Source organism: Lactuca saligna, chromosome 6, assembly GCF_052625555.1.
Source record: "Lactuca saligna cultivar CGN05327 chromosome 6, ASM5262555v1, whole genome shotgun sequence".
NCBI classification, from domain to species: Eukaryota; Viridiplantae; Streptophyta; class Magnoliopsida; order Asterales; family Asteraceae; genus Lactuca; species Lactuca saligna.
The window spans coordinates 147,376,132-147,394,777 of NC_136422.1; the positions used below are offsets into that span (position 1 = coordinate 147,376,132).

Genomic DNA, 18,646 nt, shown 5'->3' on the forward strand with positions numbered 1-18,646 from the left:
ATGGGCTGCTTAGAACCTGTCATTGCATCATGACCTTAATCTTGGGTGGGTCGACCAATATACCCTTCTGATTGGCGATGTGCCCCAAGAACTGCACCTCACAAAATTAGAACTCACATTTGGAGAATTTCACATAAAGCCTCTCCCTCCTCGTGAAAACCAAGAAGCACCATGAAGCTGGTCACACAGAGCGTCAATACTCAGGAATAGATAACATCATAACAGTTATTCAATGTTAGCTTATTCAGCTCCCAATAGTCAATACACATCCCATGAGACCCGTTCGTTTTCTTCACAAACAAGATTATCGATCCCCATGGCGAACTGCTCGGTCAAATGAAACCCTTGTCTAACAGCTCCTACAACGGTGTAGACAACTCCTGCATCTCTGGAGGAGCTAACCGATATGGTGCCTTGGCTATCGGTGCCGCACCATGAATCAAGTCAATCCTAAACTCCATCTGCCTCTCCGGAGGCACCCTAGGAAAATCCTCCAAAAACAAATCCAGGTACTCCCGTACAATCGGTACATCATCCACGGTCACCTTACCCATATCTTAGGTATCCATAACATAGGCGATAAATTTGGAAAGATAGCGACTGACCCTAGCCACTGAACAAAGAATTGGCCCATGCTAAGCTCTCTCTCCCAGAACCACCAACTCTCTCCCACTTGGGGTCCAGATACGTACCAACTGATGCTCACAATCAATCAATGCCTCATTGGGGCTTAACCAGTCCATCCCTATGATAACCTTGTTCTCATGTAAAGGAATAAGAACCAAATCCATTAGATACTGTTCAATAAACATCTAAAAAACACAACCCTGATAAACCCTCGATACCTGGAAATATCGATCATCTACAATCTCGATGTCTAAAGGACAATCCAGCTCCCTCGGAGCTCCAACAAATCTCTCGTTAATCACAAGTGATACAAAAGATCGGGTAAACCCAGAATCAAACAACACCAAGGTAGAAATACTGTTCACGAGGAACAATACTAAAATAAAACACATAAATATAAGTAGGAAATATAATATAAATAAAAAGATAAAGAGAAGACACATACCTTTCACCACATCAGGTGTTGCGCGAGTCTTCTCGACCGTCAGCTGAAAAGCCCTGCTCTTCACCACAGGTGCATCCGCCTTGCCATGGCAGCCATTGGTGTTCCTCAGCATCGCTGGAGCAGGTGCTACCATTGGTCCTGCTACTGTCAAACTTGGACAATGGGCCTTCTTGTGGCCCCTGTGATTGCAATGGAAGCAAATCAGATCAGACTTTGGGATGGTGGTGGTGGTAGTAGCAATACAATCCATGCTATTATGACCCGTCCGGCCGCACTTGAAGCAACCATAACCACCCACCCTGCATGTCCCATCGTCTATCTTGTCATACTTGCCATAGCAACTCCGACCGAGCTGGCTCTTAACCTAGAATCAAATACCTTGGGCCTTTGCCCGAACCCCCTGAAAACTGAGCTTGATCTGGCATCCTCTTCCCCTCCATCTAAAGATCAATCTCTCTCACTCTCTGGCTCACAAACTGGCGAATATCACTGCTCAGCATCTCATGGTATCTCGCCTTCTTCATCTCCTCGTCCGCCACATATTGTGGAACCAACAACGCCCACTCACAAAACATCGTAGTGATCTCAGCCACTGTCAGAGTAGTCTAGCGAAGGTCTTGGAACTCACTTGCCAGTTGACGTACCTCAATCACCGGTGCGAACTCAGCTCAGAATTTGGTCGTAAAATCATCCCATGTCATTGAATCAACAACTTCATCACCAATGAAGCACTTAACCTCCTCCCACTAGTCTCGAGCTCTGTCTTAAAGAAGACAGCAAGCAAGTCTGTGGTTTTCTCATTCGGGACGTCTCCTCGTAGTAATTCAGAGCCCTACATGCCTGGAACTCCCTGAAGGTCTATGAATGTGTCTCAATCAAAGCCACCATCTCAGAATGGCAAGAGCCCAGGTGCTCCTCCAACACCTCCATGATACCCTCCTTGATCGTACCAAAGATCACATGAGTCTACTTAAGTATGTTGCGGGTAATCTCAGATGAAATAAACTCCCATGTTTGATCATCCAGTTGCTTGGCTCTAGAACCTACACCTGAGCCTTCACCAGCACCAAAACCACCAATCGGTCTGCCTCGAAGAGTCGTCATACTAAAAATAGACCATACAAACCATTACAAAATGCATAAACAATATCGAGAAAAATCATACTCTATAAGCTTCCAAGTTTCATCGCAGATCTTCTTGATTCGAGTACGGATCATCTGCTTCCAGTGGTATGGGCCCATACTACTTTCCATATATATCCGTACTTTCCTCAAGGATCACTTTGAATCCTACAATTCACTCCTTATCCCCATATACAACCATCCACAAAACAAGGCTCCCAACACTAAATCTCTTCCTAGTTTTTCCTAGGACAAACACCACACCACTCTTTGCTATCAGCTGCAGAAGGAACTCCTACCAGCACCCTCTAACTAGCTTACGAAGACAATTACATATCACCGGCACCAGATAATTCTTCAAATGAAAGGTCCCACACTACAACGGTTGGACTCAAACAAGAACTGTGCAATAGAGTTAAAACCTAACCATCTAAAATTATTTAGTTTCCGTAATATGTAACTTAGCATATTCATTTACTATTTAGATGAAATTAGTGAGAACTCCTAAAAAGCACAAAGCAAGCAGCATTCGAGCATGGAGTAATAGAAATTAAGCATGACCTAATCAGACCATCCTATCATTTACTAATCAGTACTAGCATGCAAGTCTACAAGTTGATACAGTAGGCAATAAAAAGGCATCTCTCCTAGCATTTTATCATGTAAATCATGAGAAGCTCCTTAGCCGTAACTAACATGTGATTCACAGATTCACCAAAACATCATCATCCAACCAAGGTGGAACTAAGTGTATCAAATACATCATAAAACATTAGAGAAATCATAAAATGCGGAATGACATGGTGTGTGCACTGCAATCATCCCAGACTCTTACCCTTCGAACCAGAAGTACCTGAAACATAAACTGAAAACTGTAAGCATAAAGCTTAGTAAGTTTCCCAAAATACCACATAGCATACATAATAAACACATAATAGGCCCCACCCGGCATCTGGCTCTGCCATACATTGAGCCCCGCTCGATATATAGATATGTCAATCATTGGTCCCTGCCCAACATCGGTCCCTGCCCAGTATACATATAATCATATAACATATAAACACATAACAAATGCAATAATTATAAAGATAAATAGCATACAAAATGGTTATCGGGCCCTGCCCGGTAAGCATATAAGAACATAATACGTGTAAGAGTCACACAAACATCTACCATCCTAATATAATAAACCATGGGTCGACATTGGTGTCTTTGACCAGTTTACACAGTGAGGAAACTCATCTCTTGCTGCTGAATAACTCAATTGAATCTCTTTCTGCTGGTCCGGAAAATCTACGCGCTATCAACATAAAAATAACATCCAATTAATAATTGGATTTTGACCCGTAACCAAAAACCTAAACTACTTAGCCCATAACTAGAGTAAAAGACCATTCTACCCCTTATCTAACTTTCCCCATAGCTTAGGCCCAACTCAACCACTCAAAAGGCTCAAATCCTAAATGGAAACCCAAAGCCTGATTTATGGCCCAATCTTCCAAATAGGGCCCAAACATGGACGTAAATCCAAGGAAGCCCAACATACTGCCACCAAGTCCAAAACAGAAGTCTAATGGCCCAACAAGGCCCAAACTTACAATGTCCAAAACATGGCACCATACCAAGAATGTCATGCCCAAAAGCCTATCTGCTGAATATGTGGGGTGTACTCAGCTCGTATGCTTAGCATACTCCATCCGGGGCTAGTACATGCAGCGCACGAGCTGGGTATGCCCATCGTACTCCCCATATTTCCAACCTACTCCATTAAGCACTTAATCAGTTAATACCTCAAGCCAAACTCTTACATCTGGTCCCTAAGTGTGACTTATCACATGAAGTTGGCAACTTTTCACTCCTGTAGGGCTTAATGGGATTCAAAGCTCAAAAGAGCTTAATAAAGATCTTAATACTTGCATTAACAAAAAACAACCATAAAGTTTGCATTTTTATGAACATAGGGCCTAAATGGAGCTTAGATCTAGCATCTAGTGCTTCTAGAGTAGATTAAAAGCTCATATTTACTTCGAAAGACTCAAAAATGCCCAAGAAACAACATAAAGTAGAGCTAACACAAATGATCATCAAGGTGTGAGCTTTTTACCTCAAAAAACTTGCAAATGAGAAGATGATCTTGGATATATAAGCTCAAGCTACTCCTCCAAGTGTTCATCATCTTATTCTTCTCCACAAAATACCAACAAATCACTTTTTAAGCTCAAATATTACCAAAAGCTGTTAGGATTTCGTTTTTAAGGTAAAGGGGGTGGAGGTTGGTCAATAATGTCCATGGGGTGGGTTTAAGTCATTTAAATAGGGCACAAACCCTAAAAATTAGGGTTTGTCCAACCTTGCATACACTATGCGTACTCCACATATGACCTGCATACGTGGATGAGTCCCGCGATCCGGATTGGGCTAGTACGCCTAGCGTACTCTAGAGTACGCCCACATACTAGCTAAAGGACCAAAATGAAAAGTTTTTGCATAAAGTGCAAAAAAGGAAACATACCAAATTTTGAATGTTACATGATTCCTTGCAAGCTCCACCAAAATATCACCTTCTTCTTCTTCTCTTCTCCAAGCCAAGGAAGCTCCCAAAAAGACCAAGAATCAAGCAATGGATGAAGGCTAGGGTTTTCTGAGGTGAAAGGGGGCTTGGAGACTAATAATGAACCCTAAAATGGGTTTAGCAGCTGCTACACTGTGACCTTCATTGGCTACGCCATGGTTACCCAAAAATACGCAACCTGCTTAACCATTGTCACGTCGTGGCATAGGGTCTCTTCCAAAATTTCATATTCGGCCCTTGATAATTGTAAGCTTAACCAATCTGGAACATGGTTATTACACTCATCATCTACAAACTGATGGTCAGACTGAGGTTGCAAATCAAAGTTTGGGAAATTTATTAAGAAGTTTGATTTGTGGTAATCCCAAACAATGGGATCTTATTCTTTCACAATTAGAATTTGCTTATAATCGATCAATTAACTGTACCATGGGAAAGAGTCCATTTGTGATTGTGTATGGTAGAAATCCAATCACCATGCTTCACTTAGCTCCTCTAGCAATTATTGATCAGTTTAGTGTTGAAGGTGACGAGCAATCAATTCAGATTAAAGAGCTTCATCAATAGTTTCGTATGCAGCTTGAGAAGCATAATAAATAGTACATTGATCGAGCCAATAGGCATCGCAAGCGAATTGTTTATCATGAAGGTGGTCTTGTGTGGATACATTTAAGGAAATAGAGGTTTCTGAATAGGTGTTTAAGCAAAATCCAGTCAAGAGCAGATGGTCTTTTTTTTGTTTTGAAGAAAATCAATGATAACAGATACAAGATTGAATTACGAGGTGATCATCATGGCATTTATCTTAATTGGTACCAAACTGTTTCATATATAATCTCGTAACATGCGATCATCATGGCATTTATCATCGATTAAAAATCTCATAGACCTCACCGAGAATTGCCCAAAGAGATCGGCTTTGCACACCCACTTTTCAAACGAATTGGACTTAATCGAACCGTCCACAACAACACCTAAGAAAACCAACTCCTCCGTCTCTTGACCTTTTCTCGGGTTTCTTTCCCTCCACCCCTAAAACACAGCCCCATTTTCACCGTTTATTCAATATGAAATCATTAAAATATTTATACTCAAGTTTGTACAAGAGCCCAAACTATTTGTATTTCAAAAAATATGTGGTTAAATGCTCACAATGGATTTTAGATAGATTTAGTTTCACCACTAACTCATCACGAAATGATTTTTTTTAGCAACGACATTGTAACAAATTTCTTTTTCCTTGATGATCTGTCAAAATATAAGTAAATCTTTTAATATTGAAATCCGTGCTAAGTCATTGCTAACACAATGGAATTTCTAGCAGCATATTCCTCCGGTAATTCGTACTGCAATATTTTTTTATCGTTTCTTGATGTGGATTTGTTATTCCTATCACATATCGATTGCCAGATTTCTCGGCTAATCCATTGTGCTATTTTTCTTGAATTCGGAATAGACTTTGGTAACAATGCATGAAAAGACAAAATTTTCGTTGATATCTTCATCCCTTGTTAACATTAACGTTCTAATCTTGTTGTCAAATAATGCATACAATGTTTTGTCTCTAATTGTTTGTCAAAAACCTCAAAGCATTAATTTTGGACAGCTAGATTTTTTTGGGTAGCCAAAACCTAAGCAAAACTTTGACTATATATATAGACGTGAAAATGTAAAGTCATTGAACTATCATCCTTTCACTCTCACAATATGGCGCATTGGCCCAAGACTTTCCAACTTAACTTGCTACTACTGAGTCTACTTGTAGTGCACTTCTCTCAAGCTAGCAGGCTTACTTTGTTTAATACACTAACGTTGGGTTCTACTGTTAATGAGCCACAAGGCAATAGCACAACATGGGCAGTTCTTGTGGCTGGATCAAGTGGATACCAAAATTATCGCCATCAGGTGATCAATATCTAAACTTTTTATGTACTGAGTGCGTATAAGAATGAAACACAATTCAATTCAATTGTCCGATAAACAAGAGTCGAAAACCAAAAAGAAGATAATATAACATCTTATATGTGTTTCCAATTCAGGCAAATGTTTGTCATGCGTATCAAATACTTAAACGTGGTGGGTTGAACGATGAAAACATAATTGTATTTATGTACGATGATATTGCCAATGACCCAAGCAATCCAAGGCCAGGTACATTAATTAACAGTCCCAACGGCTCAGATGTCTACGCTGGTGTACCCAAGGTATGTTCACCACCAACTTTTTACACATCCATATTAGTTGCTTCTTTATATAGAAAATATTCTGTCACTTATTAGCAATAATTCACACGGAAAATGACCAAAATGTCATCGAACTTTCTAGTTTACCTGTAGAGTCCCTAAAGTTTTTTTTCGGGCTTTATGGGTCCCTACAATAGGATATGACATGCTCTTTTAGTCATGTCAACGTATAAGTGACCTTTTAGACCAAAAAAAAAAAAAAAAAAAAAAAAAAACTTATATTATATCTCTATAAAGCAAAAAAAATAAGTTAGGAATAAATTCGTACCAAAAAACTCTCCTATTTTTCTAAAGCTTATTCATACTCAATTCGTATTCATCCCTGAACTTATTTTTTTGGCTTTATAGAGGTAGAATATGAATTATTATTTTTTTATGTTAAAAGTCATTGAACCGGTTATTACAGGTTGACAGGGACTAAAAAAGCAGATCATATCCTAGTTTAGGGATCCCTAAAGACCGATAAAAATCTTTAGGGACGGATAAACCCTAGAAAGTTTGTAGTGCATTTGTGTTATTTTCCCTAATTCCTACAAATATACATTTCAATAAGATAACCCCAATGTTGGATTCAATTAAGTAATTTTGTTGATTAAGCAAGCTATAAAATCATGTTAATTAGGATTATACGGGTGAAAATGTGACTGCGGCGAATTTCTACGCTGTGCTTCTTGGCAACACAACAGGCGTGACAGGAGGAAGCGGGAAAGTGGTAGCAAGCAAACCAAACGATAGAATCTTTGTTTATTACACCGACCATGGTGGTCCTGGAACCCTTGGTATTAATTAATATTGTTTTTCCATATTTTATTTTCTTGACAAAAATCAAAAATGAAACATGATTATATATTAACATAATCCTTGTGTGTTATAAATTACCTAGGGATGCCCAACATGCCTTACATTTTCGCTAATGATTTCATTCAAGTTCTGAAAACAAAGCATGCGAGTGGCTCATATGATGAGATGGTAAATAAAGAGTTTAATTGGTATCCATTTATCACACCATGAGATGTTAAATTTGATAATGCGAATAATAATTCATGTGCTAATTAAATAAACGTATGTAGGTGATATACTTAGAAGCGTGTGATAGTGGAAGTATTATGCAAGGTCTGTTGCCAGATGATCTGAACATATATGTAATAACTTCAACGAATCCAAGTGAGTTGGGTTGGGCTACATATTGTCCAGATATGAACCCACCTCCTCCTCCAGAGTACGACGTTTGCTTAGGTGACTTATTCAGTGTTTCATGGATGGAAGACAGGTATATAATATATGCATCTTGTTTTTATATTCAATGGCGGATGAATTGACATTCAAAAGACGACAGTTTTTAAGCTAGGTGATTCTTTTTAAAGTCTTGTAATTGTTTGTGAATTTTGCTTCTTAGTGACTCACAAGATTTGAATACTGAAACTTTGGAACAACAATACTTAAAGGTTAGTATTTTGATTTTTCTTTTCCTTTTCTTTATCAATTATAATCTGTCTATACATTCTGCAGGTGAAAACGAGGACTTTAAATAGTAATTATTCGGATAAGGGATCTCATGTGATGCAATTTGGTACTCTAAGTATAACCAATGAGACTGTTTCCGTTTATCAAGGTTCCACTCCTTCGAACTTCTCTGCCAATCCAATTCAATCTCTGGGCTCCATGGATGTTGTTAACCAAAGAGACGCAGATCTTTATTCAATGTGGCAAAGGGTATATATATGCGTACTTAATGAAAAACAATGATACTGGACTTGATGGTTTTATAGTAATGTATTAATATTATAATTTCATACTCTTTACAGTATAAAAGATCAACAGATAATTCAGAACAGAAGGAACTACTGAAGAAAATCAAGGAAATAAGAACACATAGGGAGCATTTAGATAGTAGTGTCGATATGATCCAAGGCCATTTATTAGGCAACGGAGAAGAGTCAGTGAGAGATGAAGGATCGGTTCTGGTAGATGATTGGGAATGCCTCAAGTCTATGGTAACAAAAGAATACATTTGTCATTCACTTTAGCATGCTTTTGCTAAGTTATTTTTCTATATTACTAACTTTTTCTACTTCTGATTGATTAAGGTTCGAATATTTGAGACACATTGTGGATCATTAACTCAATATGGCATGAAGCATACACGAACTTTCGCTAACCTCTGCAACAGTGGAGTTACTAGGGATGCCATGGACGCTGATTCAGAGGCGACATGTAGCTCGTATAACATGGGGAAATGGAATCCTGCAACTCTCGGTTATAGCGCCTGATGCACACCTGAGAGAACCCCTTCGATCAAGAAGGAATGAAGAATTGGTGTATTTCGAGATTTTCATTTGTAAAAAGAGAATAAAAATCGTTAACAGAAATCTCAAACTACGACATGATATTTCTTGTTCCATAACCAATTCATCATGGTTATGATTATGGTATAAAAAGAGAATAAAAAACGTCAATAATGAGCAAGGATTATATTTTAGGTTTGAGAAAATTTGGTTTTTTTAAACGGATAAATATTTAAAAGTTATGAGAATATTTTATGCATTTTAATTTTATATAATATGCATGTGACTGATCGATAATGATTTGCGTTGGGTACATGGACCCCACTTAGCAAGATTGTTACCCTAAATACTATGTAAAAAGGTAAAATATATTTGTTGTTCTTCTGCTCCCCAGACGACCCCAAAGGACAAGAAAAACAAAGACCCTTAGTAGCTTAATTGGAAAAAAGAAAAATAAGTTTTCATCCAAATCTAAGTATAAACCATATCAAACGAGTATACTAATTACTAAGAGAAAGCTGAATTACAAAGCCATCTAAGTATAAACCATATCAAACGAGTACAAATGTCAAGAAAAACAAAGACCCTTAGTAGCTTAATTGGAAATAACTAATTCGATGCTGGAAAAAAAATCAATATATTCATTTCAAATACTGGACCGATTGTAGGCTTTTTAGATCCGATCAGATTCCAACTTCTAACTTCGTTCGGTTCTACTAAACAAGCATGCTCTTATTTTTTATTATTTAACTCTTTGGTCTTTAAATGATTTTCTTTTTTTTTTTTTATAAAAAAAATGGATGAAACCATTTTTCTTTATCGTACATTGTTCTCAATTGCATACTGTAATAAAAAGCAAATTATTATGTTTATCATTTATATATTTATATATTTATAATTATATTTAGTTATGTAAAATTAAATGTAATTAAAATTATAAACTAGAAAACTAAACCAAACACTACAAAATCTAATCCAGTTTGTTTTTTATTCACAATAAAAGCGTCTACATCATTGGATGCGACATTTCCAGTTTTATAATCGGGGAGAAAATCAATGTTTGCTGGATAAATAAATACAAAAGATAATATTTTATAATAAAAACAAACTCCCTAAATAAAAAGTAAATAGGGGGATGAACGTGAATGGAAAAATAAAATTTAGTAATATAACTTTATTACAAACATATTCATATATTTTTGTACAAAATGTAAGTTATATCAACATTAAATTAAATTTTCTTAAATATTTGCTAGTAATTAAAGTATATATTTATTTTAGATTTGGCTATAAATAGTAATATATTTTAGATTTTAATATTAAGTTTATTAATTATTCAATTTACATTTCATTACGTTCAATTAAAAAAATTAAAATATTATACATATAATTTGTTGAAATATTATTACAACAATATAATTTTCGACTTCAGTTTAATTTAAATTTAACGATTAAAAGTAAAATGTATGAAATCACTAAATTGTATTTTTTTTTTTATACATACGAGTCTTACGAAAAAAAAAACTAGGGAATTTATTCGCCCACCCTAAGATTCCAGTCAGTCAGTCACATAGCATATGTAGTAAACAAACACGGAGTGCATCAGTTTCCAATACATAGAGGAATTTATTGCAAAAAATGGATGAATGTAAATCTTCTAATTGAAAGGAGACTCCATAAACATTATACCAGAACTTGTGTCCTATCCAGGGAGTCATTATATGGATGATTAGTATCAACCCAAATCAGAATATATCTAGTAATATGGAAGAATTCTATGGTAAATTTAAATCGATCATGTGCGATAAAATCTTTATTAGGCAATATTTGAGCCCCCATGTTAGTGCTGGCATGTATAGCCAATATCTAAAGCATGCCGTACTAATAAGTGCATGACTTGTTTATGATAATCATGCTACAATATTTGAGGCTTTATTCAGGACTCCTAAAACGTTCAATTGGCCTTTTAAACACTAATTATTATGTTACAATCAAAACAAACAAAATTGAATACACTGATAAATTTCAAGATGGCCATTTCACATGTCCCAAAAAGCATTTCTCATCGTACCTTCTGAAAATGTCCTTTTGTAATGCAAAGTGCCCATTTTGGAAAAATAATAGTATGTAGAAAGTAGGAACTAAATATCCAAAATACCCATTTTGCGTATATATTGATTAATTTCCTTCTCATAATAATTTTGCAAAATTACCCTTTAGCATGAATAGTAGCTAATGCCTAAATCATGTGCTAGTGTAGAGAGAGAGAGAGAGAGAGAGAGAGAGAGAGAGAGAGAGAGAGAGAGAGAGAGAGAGAGAGAGAGAGAGAGAGAGAGAGAGAGAGAGAGAGAGAGAGGATGTCATTTGGTCGTGGGTAGGGACATTTTGGTGCATGTCACTTTGCGAAAATGTTTGTTAATTGATAAATCTTGTATCAACATTAAAAAATAAACGGTTTATCAAAATTTAAACTTATAAAAGTTCAAGAAATTTTATTTGAATTACTGTTTTATCCTATATGATGATGATAAGTCGAGAGCTTTTCTTAATGTTAGAAAAAACGGTTTAAAAAAAATTACAACTATCCAATCCATTAAAACTCACTTCTTAGTACTTAGGACCATTTCACACAATTTAGAGGTGATCATAGTGCGGTCTTTGGACCAAACTGAACCGTACACTACAAGGTGTGGTTTTGTCTTTAGAAAACCATTGGGTATCGTTTTAACTGGTTTTGTTTTGCAGTTTTCCCATCCAGTATTGGTTTGTATCGATTTGACGTTAGTTATTAAGTGAGTCAAAAATATGGTGCGACTTTTATGTTTACTACTAAGGTTTTATATTGGGTAAATTACACCAATCGTCCCTCGAGTATGTGTCCAAAAGCACGTTTGATCCTTATTTTCAAAAATTAACTCGGACCGTCCCTCATTTGGTTAAAAGTTGCATGCTTCGTCCCTCGCAGATATAAAATGACTATCTTGCCCTTTTCTTTTTCTTTTTCATTTATTCTTCATTTGTTTATAATTTATATACTATTTTTTTTGTTAAGTATAATTTTTAGAAAATGGAAATTCCACTTAAATTGGTTCCGAACCTTCTCACCATCAACGACCTCTTACAACCAGTCACTTCTGATACCAGCCACCTCCGGCCACCAGCTAACTCCGACAAACACCACCATTCATCTCCAAAAATAAAAAATAAACCTGGAATTAAACCCTAAAACAAAACCCAAATCCATACCCTAGATCTACAAATCAGTTAAATGAAGAAGAGAGATGAAAGGATATGAGAAACACTGTGGTCGGACACCAAGCGTTCAATCCCTTATCCTACCATTGCCATGAAACCTGAAACCTGGAACTCCGGTTGGTTTCTCCCCAAACTTGTTTGAAAAAAAAATCCCAAAATTTGTTTCAGTGAGGAGAGTTGATGTGATCTATTCGGACATTGTTCTTCTTCCACCAGGCATCGTCGTTCCCCTCCCTTTCCTTCCTCTTTGTCTCGAAACTCAAGGAGCTGACGATCTATTAGATGATGGTGTAGATATGAGACAATGGTGCCGATGGCTTACAGGTAGAGATCGACATTTTCAAGTGTTTCCGGCGAAGAGATGGTGACGATGGCTTACAGGTCTAGGGTTTCCGGCGAAGAGATGGCGAAAAGATGGTGACGATGGCTTACAGGTAGAGATCAACATTTTCAAGTGGCGATGACAATGTTGTAAGTGGCTTTAGATGTTGATGGATGTAGAGAGAAGTTTCATTGGAGGTTAGGGACGATGATTGGAATAGCCACCTGAGGGAGTGGTCGTCGGAGGGAGTAGCTGCCAGTGATGGTTTAAGGATGGTGGTTTTGAGTTTCTTAGAAGAGGTTAGAGACAAGAGGAAGAGAAATATCGATAGAGGAGACGATGAGGTGGGTGGGAAGGTAGGACAGGGGCCTTTTTTTTCTTTTTTAAATTACTAATAATAATAATAACATTAAAGTTAATGGAAAACAAATGCACATAGGGCATTATAGTCATTTCAGATCCAGCAAGGACTAAAACCGCAACACAATAATTTGTTAGGGACGAAGCGTGCAACTTTTAATGACACGAGGGACGGTCCGAGTTAATTTTTGAAAATAGGGACTAAACATGCTTTTGGGCACATGCACGAGGGACGATTGGTGTAATTTACCCTTTTATATTTAACCATAATGTTCATGTGAAGATTTATGATTATATGTCATGATGTCGTTTCCTCATTTTTAGAAATCATGATTTCAAGTTTTTAACGTTGATTACTTCATTTGCATCCAATACTCTCCAGGGACGGATCTAGTATGGTGCCAACAGTGGCACCGACAACACTTAGTTTTTCCTGACGTAGTGCAAAATTTTCAATTTTTTTTTCTTTTTTTAGTATAAAATATGTCATCGGCAACACCTATTATCGATCGGCAACACCTATTACGGACCGACAACACCTACTACAGAATCCTGGGTTCGTCTCTGATAGTCTCAAACTCATTTTTTGTTTAACTTACACTTGTAACTTGTAAGTTATAGCCCGTAGTGGTTCCAAAAGCTAGCAACTCACAAACACAAAGTGATAAACTTATAAATTGTCATCAAATTTAATATATAATATATATTAGAATTTATTAATTTTTTTAAAAGTACATATAACTTTATATAATATAAATTTGTGATCTATTGTGTTTATGCATGCGGTGCGGTTGGGTTTTGGTGGTACACTTTCTAGATAAAAACCCTAACATAACAATAAATTCGGTTTTTGCGAAAATTAATTTCGTAGTACTATTGTTTATTGCATCGTTTTCGGTTTTCAGTTGCATTTTGTTGCCTTTTTAACAATTTTTTTTATTCGGTTTTAGTTTTGATCACCATGATAAAATTGTTGACTATTTTTGAAATGAAATATATATATAGAAAAGTCCTAACATTTTACTATAATTTTGGAAAAATCTCAAATTAAAATTTGTTTACGAAAAGACATGAATTACTCTTATAAATGATGATTTGACCCATTTTTCCTGGTTTACTGGCATCATTATTTACTGTGCTCCATTAAAGTCTTATTATTTTACTATAATTTACAAATATTTTTCAAACAAAAATTAAGTGATGATTTTATAGGTTTCATGGTTGACCTAGACGCTTAATCATTAAATGGGTTGATAATATTGATACGATTGGTTATATAATGTTATGTTTATCGTAAAATTTGATATCCATCTCATCGGTTCTTTTATGATTATGTATCAATTTCAACAATGGAACCGGTAAAATGTGTGTTGGCAAAAAAAAAAAAAAAAAAAAAAAAAAAAAAAAAAAAAAAAAAACTTATGAGATATATATTGGGTTACATAAGATTAGATAAACAACTTGAAACCTTTTCTAAACTTAAAAAATGACCAATTTGTTACTAGTTTCTGTAATTATTTATATTTTATAGTTAAAAATATATATATACAATACATCATGATATCAAGTTTTATGATAAATTAAACTAATATTATACAACTAAATATATTCATCTCATCCGTTCATTTAATAACTAGTCGTTCTGATCAGGAATTAAAACCGACAATATATATGTTACATAAATAAAATTTATGAAATCATCGCTTAGTTTTAGTTTGAAACTTATTCATAAATTATGATAAATAATAAGTCGTTAATGGAATTGAGTAAGTAATGAAACTTGTAAACACTGAAAAAAATGGTCAAATTGTTTTTTTTTTCGTAAACAAATTTTAATTTGAAACGCTCTCGTAAATTAAAGTAAAATATTAAGATTTTTCAGAAAATTTACATTTTCGAATTTACTTAACTTTCGTTATTTTTTGAAAAATTAGTTATGTATTTACCTGTATTTTCATTTTTTTTCTCTATATAAGATTTTGTAAATGACCCAATCTTGCAAAACCTTTATTTGATTGTTGGGTTGACTAAAGGGCAAAAAGTTAGGGGAAGGGGAAGAGCAATGAAGGAAGAAGACACCTACCATACCCTTAATCCAAGGACCAGACAAGAAAAGTAAAAGCTTTGATTAACCTATCTGCACGCACAAGCACCCACTAAAACATAAATGAATTAATTAATCTTCAGTCCACGTGGCAGCCATGGACTAACCTCTGACCCACCGTGGCACCATGGACCAACACCATTATCAAACATAAGTCCACGCCAGACCACAGCCGCTACGTACAGAATTCAACCCCGGTCCAAATCGACATAATTCATCTGGTCTTACTCCGGTCCCACATTCCACTAATCAGCCAAGCTAATAATGAAGCCAGTTAAGCCAACAAATTTTTTTTTTTGTTTATTTTAATAGAGGTGTATGGACTCGTGGGAAAAAGAATAGTAGAAAATAATATTTGTAAATACAAATAACTTCACATTTTTACCTTTATAACCATATAACCGAATATTTGTCTTTATTAACCGCTAGGTCGTCACATATCTGTTATTTGACTTTATTAACCGAATATTTATCTGTTATTAACCGCTAGGTCGTCAAATATATTATAAAGATCTCATGATAGCAAGTAGCTAGAACATGAGGAAAGTATAAGAAGACTTAAATATGACAATTTTTAACAAAATGGAGATATGTTCCAATCAATCCATCTATTTATAGCATGAGTATTTCTATATTTGAACCACAAATATGTTTGGGAGATCATCTGCAATCTATGCAGGAGACGTGCTATTAAACACCATATTATTCCTAGGTATCCAAATGAACCATAATAAACCATATATAACTTTATTGCACATTTCTTTTTTGTGGGGACAGTTGCCCCAATTTGCCGTGAAATTTAGTAATGTTGTCATGTTGTTGAAAGACATCGTGGGTATGCCGCACCATTTTAATATCTAATCCCTCGCCTCCATCGCTATCTTGCATTTTATCAATAAATGCTCACCTGTTTCTTTTTCTTCTTTGCAAAGAGGGCACATAGATGATTGTAATATGACACCTCTCGTTTCCACATTTGATGCAACTTGGATTCTATCTGGGATCGCCCTCCATATAAAGCATCTGATCTTGAGTGGTACCGCTTTAGACCAGTTAATTTGTACACTGTTGCCAGGGGCTACGATTTTTGAGTCCATCAGTTTCCTTAGAGTTTTAACTGTGTACCTACCATCCTTATTTAAAGTGAAGTTTAGTCCATTCTCTGCTGGTGTTATGTTGAGATTTGCAAGTAACGAACAAAAAGCCAAGAAATCAGCAGACGTCTCAGCGTTCATCTGTTGTTTCTTCCAGTTCCATGTGTGGCCATTACTTTGAATCTTGTCTGAAATTAGACACAACTTAAAATTTTCCAGATCATATAATCCTTGGTGGGATGTCAAGTCCACCAAGCAAATTACACCCTTTGTTTGTAAATAAAACGTAATATAATGGTAAAAAGAAGTATCGATCCTTAGGGGAATGGTCGTATTCAATCACCAATACAATTTAAAAGAACTATTGTAGATAAACTAACTAACTACAATTAAACTAAATGGAGGGTGTTTGATTACTTGAAAACTAAAAGACTTGAATAACTAAAAAAAACTTGCAATTAAGCAAGATAGTGGGATGCTCAAATATTGGAGAGAGTTGGTTAACTAAGGCAATTCAACACAATGAACATTTGTGTGTTTATCATTAGGATTCAACATGAAGCTTATCATTCATCCCAATTTGGTTATAGTAATCATGAAACATGATATGCCAAGATTCCTCTTAGGTAGTATGGAGGTTGGGGAAGCCCACAACACACCTTCTTAATCAAGATCAAGAGTTTAATTGAGGCAATTGAACCCAAGAAGTTAATTAGCCTTAAGAAAAAAAAAAGAATCCCTAATTCCTAAAGGATGTCAATGCTTACACATCCATAAAGGGGCTATGATTCATAAACTAGAGATGATTTTTACCATCATAAAGCCCTTGTTCTAAGTTAATTCAATGATTCAATGCAAAACCAAATAAATAAACTAACAATAGCTCATCCAAGTGCCAAGCTCATGATCAAAGCATTAAACAAGCATAAGAAATGTGATCTAGAACCATAAACATAAGATAATTGATAATCTAGCATGAATCCTTCAAAAACCCACAAACATTTAATGGTTTTAACCAATGTTAACCAATATAGAGAAATTAGCCACTCATGGCAACAAAATAACAATCACAAAAGTCTAATTGCATAAAGAAACTACCAATGACTTGGAAAGATGAAAAGAAACGGGTTTCAAGCTCCAAAATTGCCTTTTTCAGCTCTCCAATGGTGTAAAATCGAGGTCATGACTGCTAGATCTGATCCCCCAAGGTTATGGTGTGCCAAATAACTAAAATGCCCAAACTGGGCAGTTGCGCGAGTACCTACGCGACAGAAAATCCACTCGCGCAAGTGTTGTTGTAATGTTATTGGCCCTTCATTCCTCCACTCCACCCTTCCACTACCAAAGATTCCTTTGATCCCCTCCATATCCATGTGATTTAAACCAACCAATCATCAGTTAGCTACAAAAAATGGATACTCCAAGCCCGAAATAAAAGTTTATGACCCATCTTCACAAGCCCAAAATATCCAAGTCTTTAACTCTTAAGGCCCAAATCTTCTTTTATGGATCTGCCAAGCCCAACAATGCCTCGAGAGCCCACTAAGCCTGTCTCCAATCAACCCGTAACCGCAACGAACACCGAAAACCTGTAAAGTACCTTATGCAAAATAAAAAGCACCCGGTACGATCCATAACAAAGAAAATAAAGAATATATAATGCATTAATAATAAAAACATCTAAAAATTCTAAAGTAAACTATAAAAAAGTAAATAAAATAAACTATCAAATCACCCCAAGCTTAAACCTAATTTGTGCTCAAGTTATAACAAGACTAAAATGAACTCGGGATGAACTAAACTAAAAAGAGAAAAAGAAAGATACCATAGAACTTGGTCAACATCAATCAACATGGTCAGAATTAGTCCTTCATGGACCCTACGCATCGTCAAAATGTTCCCCGCTTTAAAGCCATAAACCACATTCTCAACCACTTGATGGGCGAATAGATTCCGAATGGATATGGACGTGGTGTGCAAGACAAAGGAAATAGAGGATGCGCCCAGTGGGGGCACTTTGAATCACCAATGCAAACCATAGTGCATGAAGGAAAGGCGCCTCTTCACACACTATGATTCCTACATTTTTCAGGCTAAAGTGTATAATAACGAAATAGGGCTTTGCAGCACTGCCGCCGGGAAAACATCCGGTTTCAGAGGCTTCTCCCTTGTACTGTCCTTTCCAGTCTATTGTCTCATCGTCATAACCTTTTCTCA

The 18,646-nt window shown here is 35.9% G+C and overlaps 1 protein-coding gene across 1 annotated transcript; it reads left to right on the forward strand.

The window, feature by feature from the left end:
• The first annotated feature begins 6,859 nt into the window (after positions 1 to 6,859).
• LOC145000408 (vacuolar-processing enzyme-like) lies at positions 6,860 to 9,446 on the forward strand. Its single transcript, XM_078959631.1, has 8 exons — positions 6,860 to 6,970; positions 7,632 to 7,788; positions 7,893 to 7,978; positions 8,080 to 8,279; positions 8,406 to 8,454; positions 8,519 to 8,722; positions 8,815 to 9,003; positions 9,097 to 9,446. The coding sequence occupies exons 1-8, from the start codon at positions 6,875 to 6,877 to the stop codon at positions 9,277 to 9,279; spliced, it is 1,164 nt and encodes a 387-aa protein (XP_078815757.1). The 5' UTR covers positions 6,860 to 6,874; the 3' UTR covers positions 9,280 to 9,446.
• Positions 9,447 to 18,646: the final 9,200 nt, after the last annotated feature.

Bases quoted from the DNA above. Each gene is read 5' to 3' on its own strand.
- LOC145000408 (XM_078959631.1), top strand. From the start codon at position 6,875: ATGTACGATGATATTGCCAATGACCCAAGCAATCCAAGGCCAGGTACA. The intron at 6,971-7,631 runs GTATGTTCACCA...CATGTTAATTAG, and splicing joins TCTACGCTGGTGTACCCAAG to GATTATACGGGTGAAAATGT. The intron at 8,723-8,814 runs GTATATATATGC...TACTCTTTACAG, and splicing joins TTTATTCAATGTGGCAAAGG to TATAAAAGATCAACAGATAA.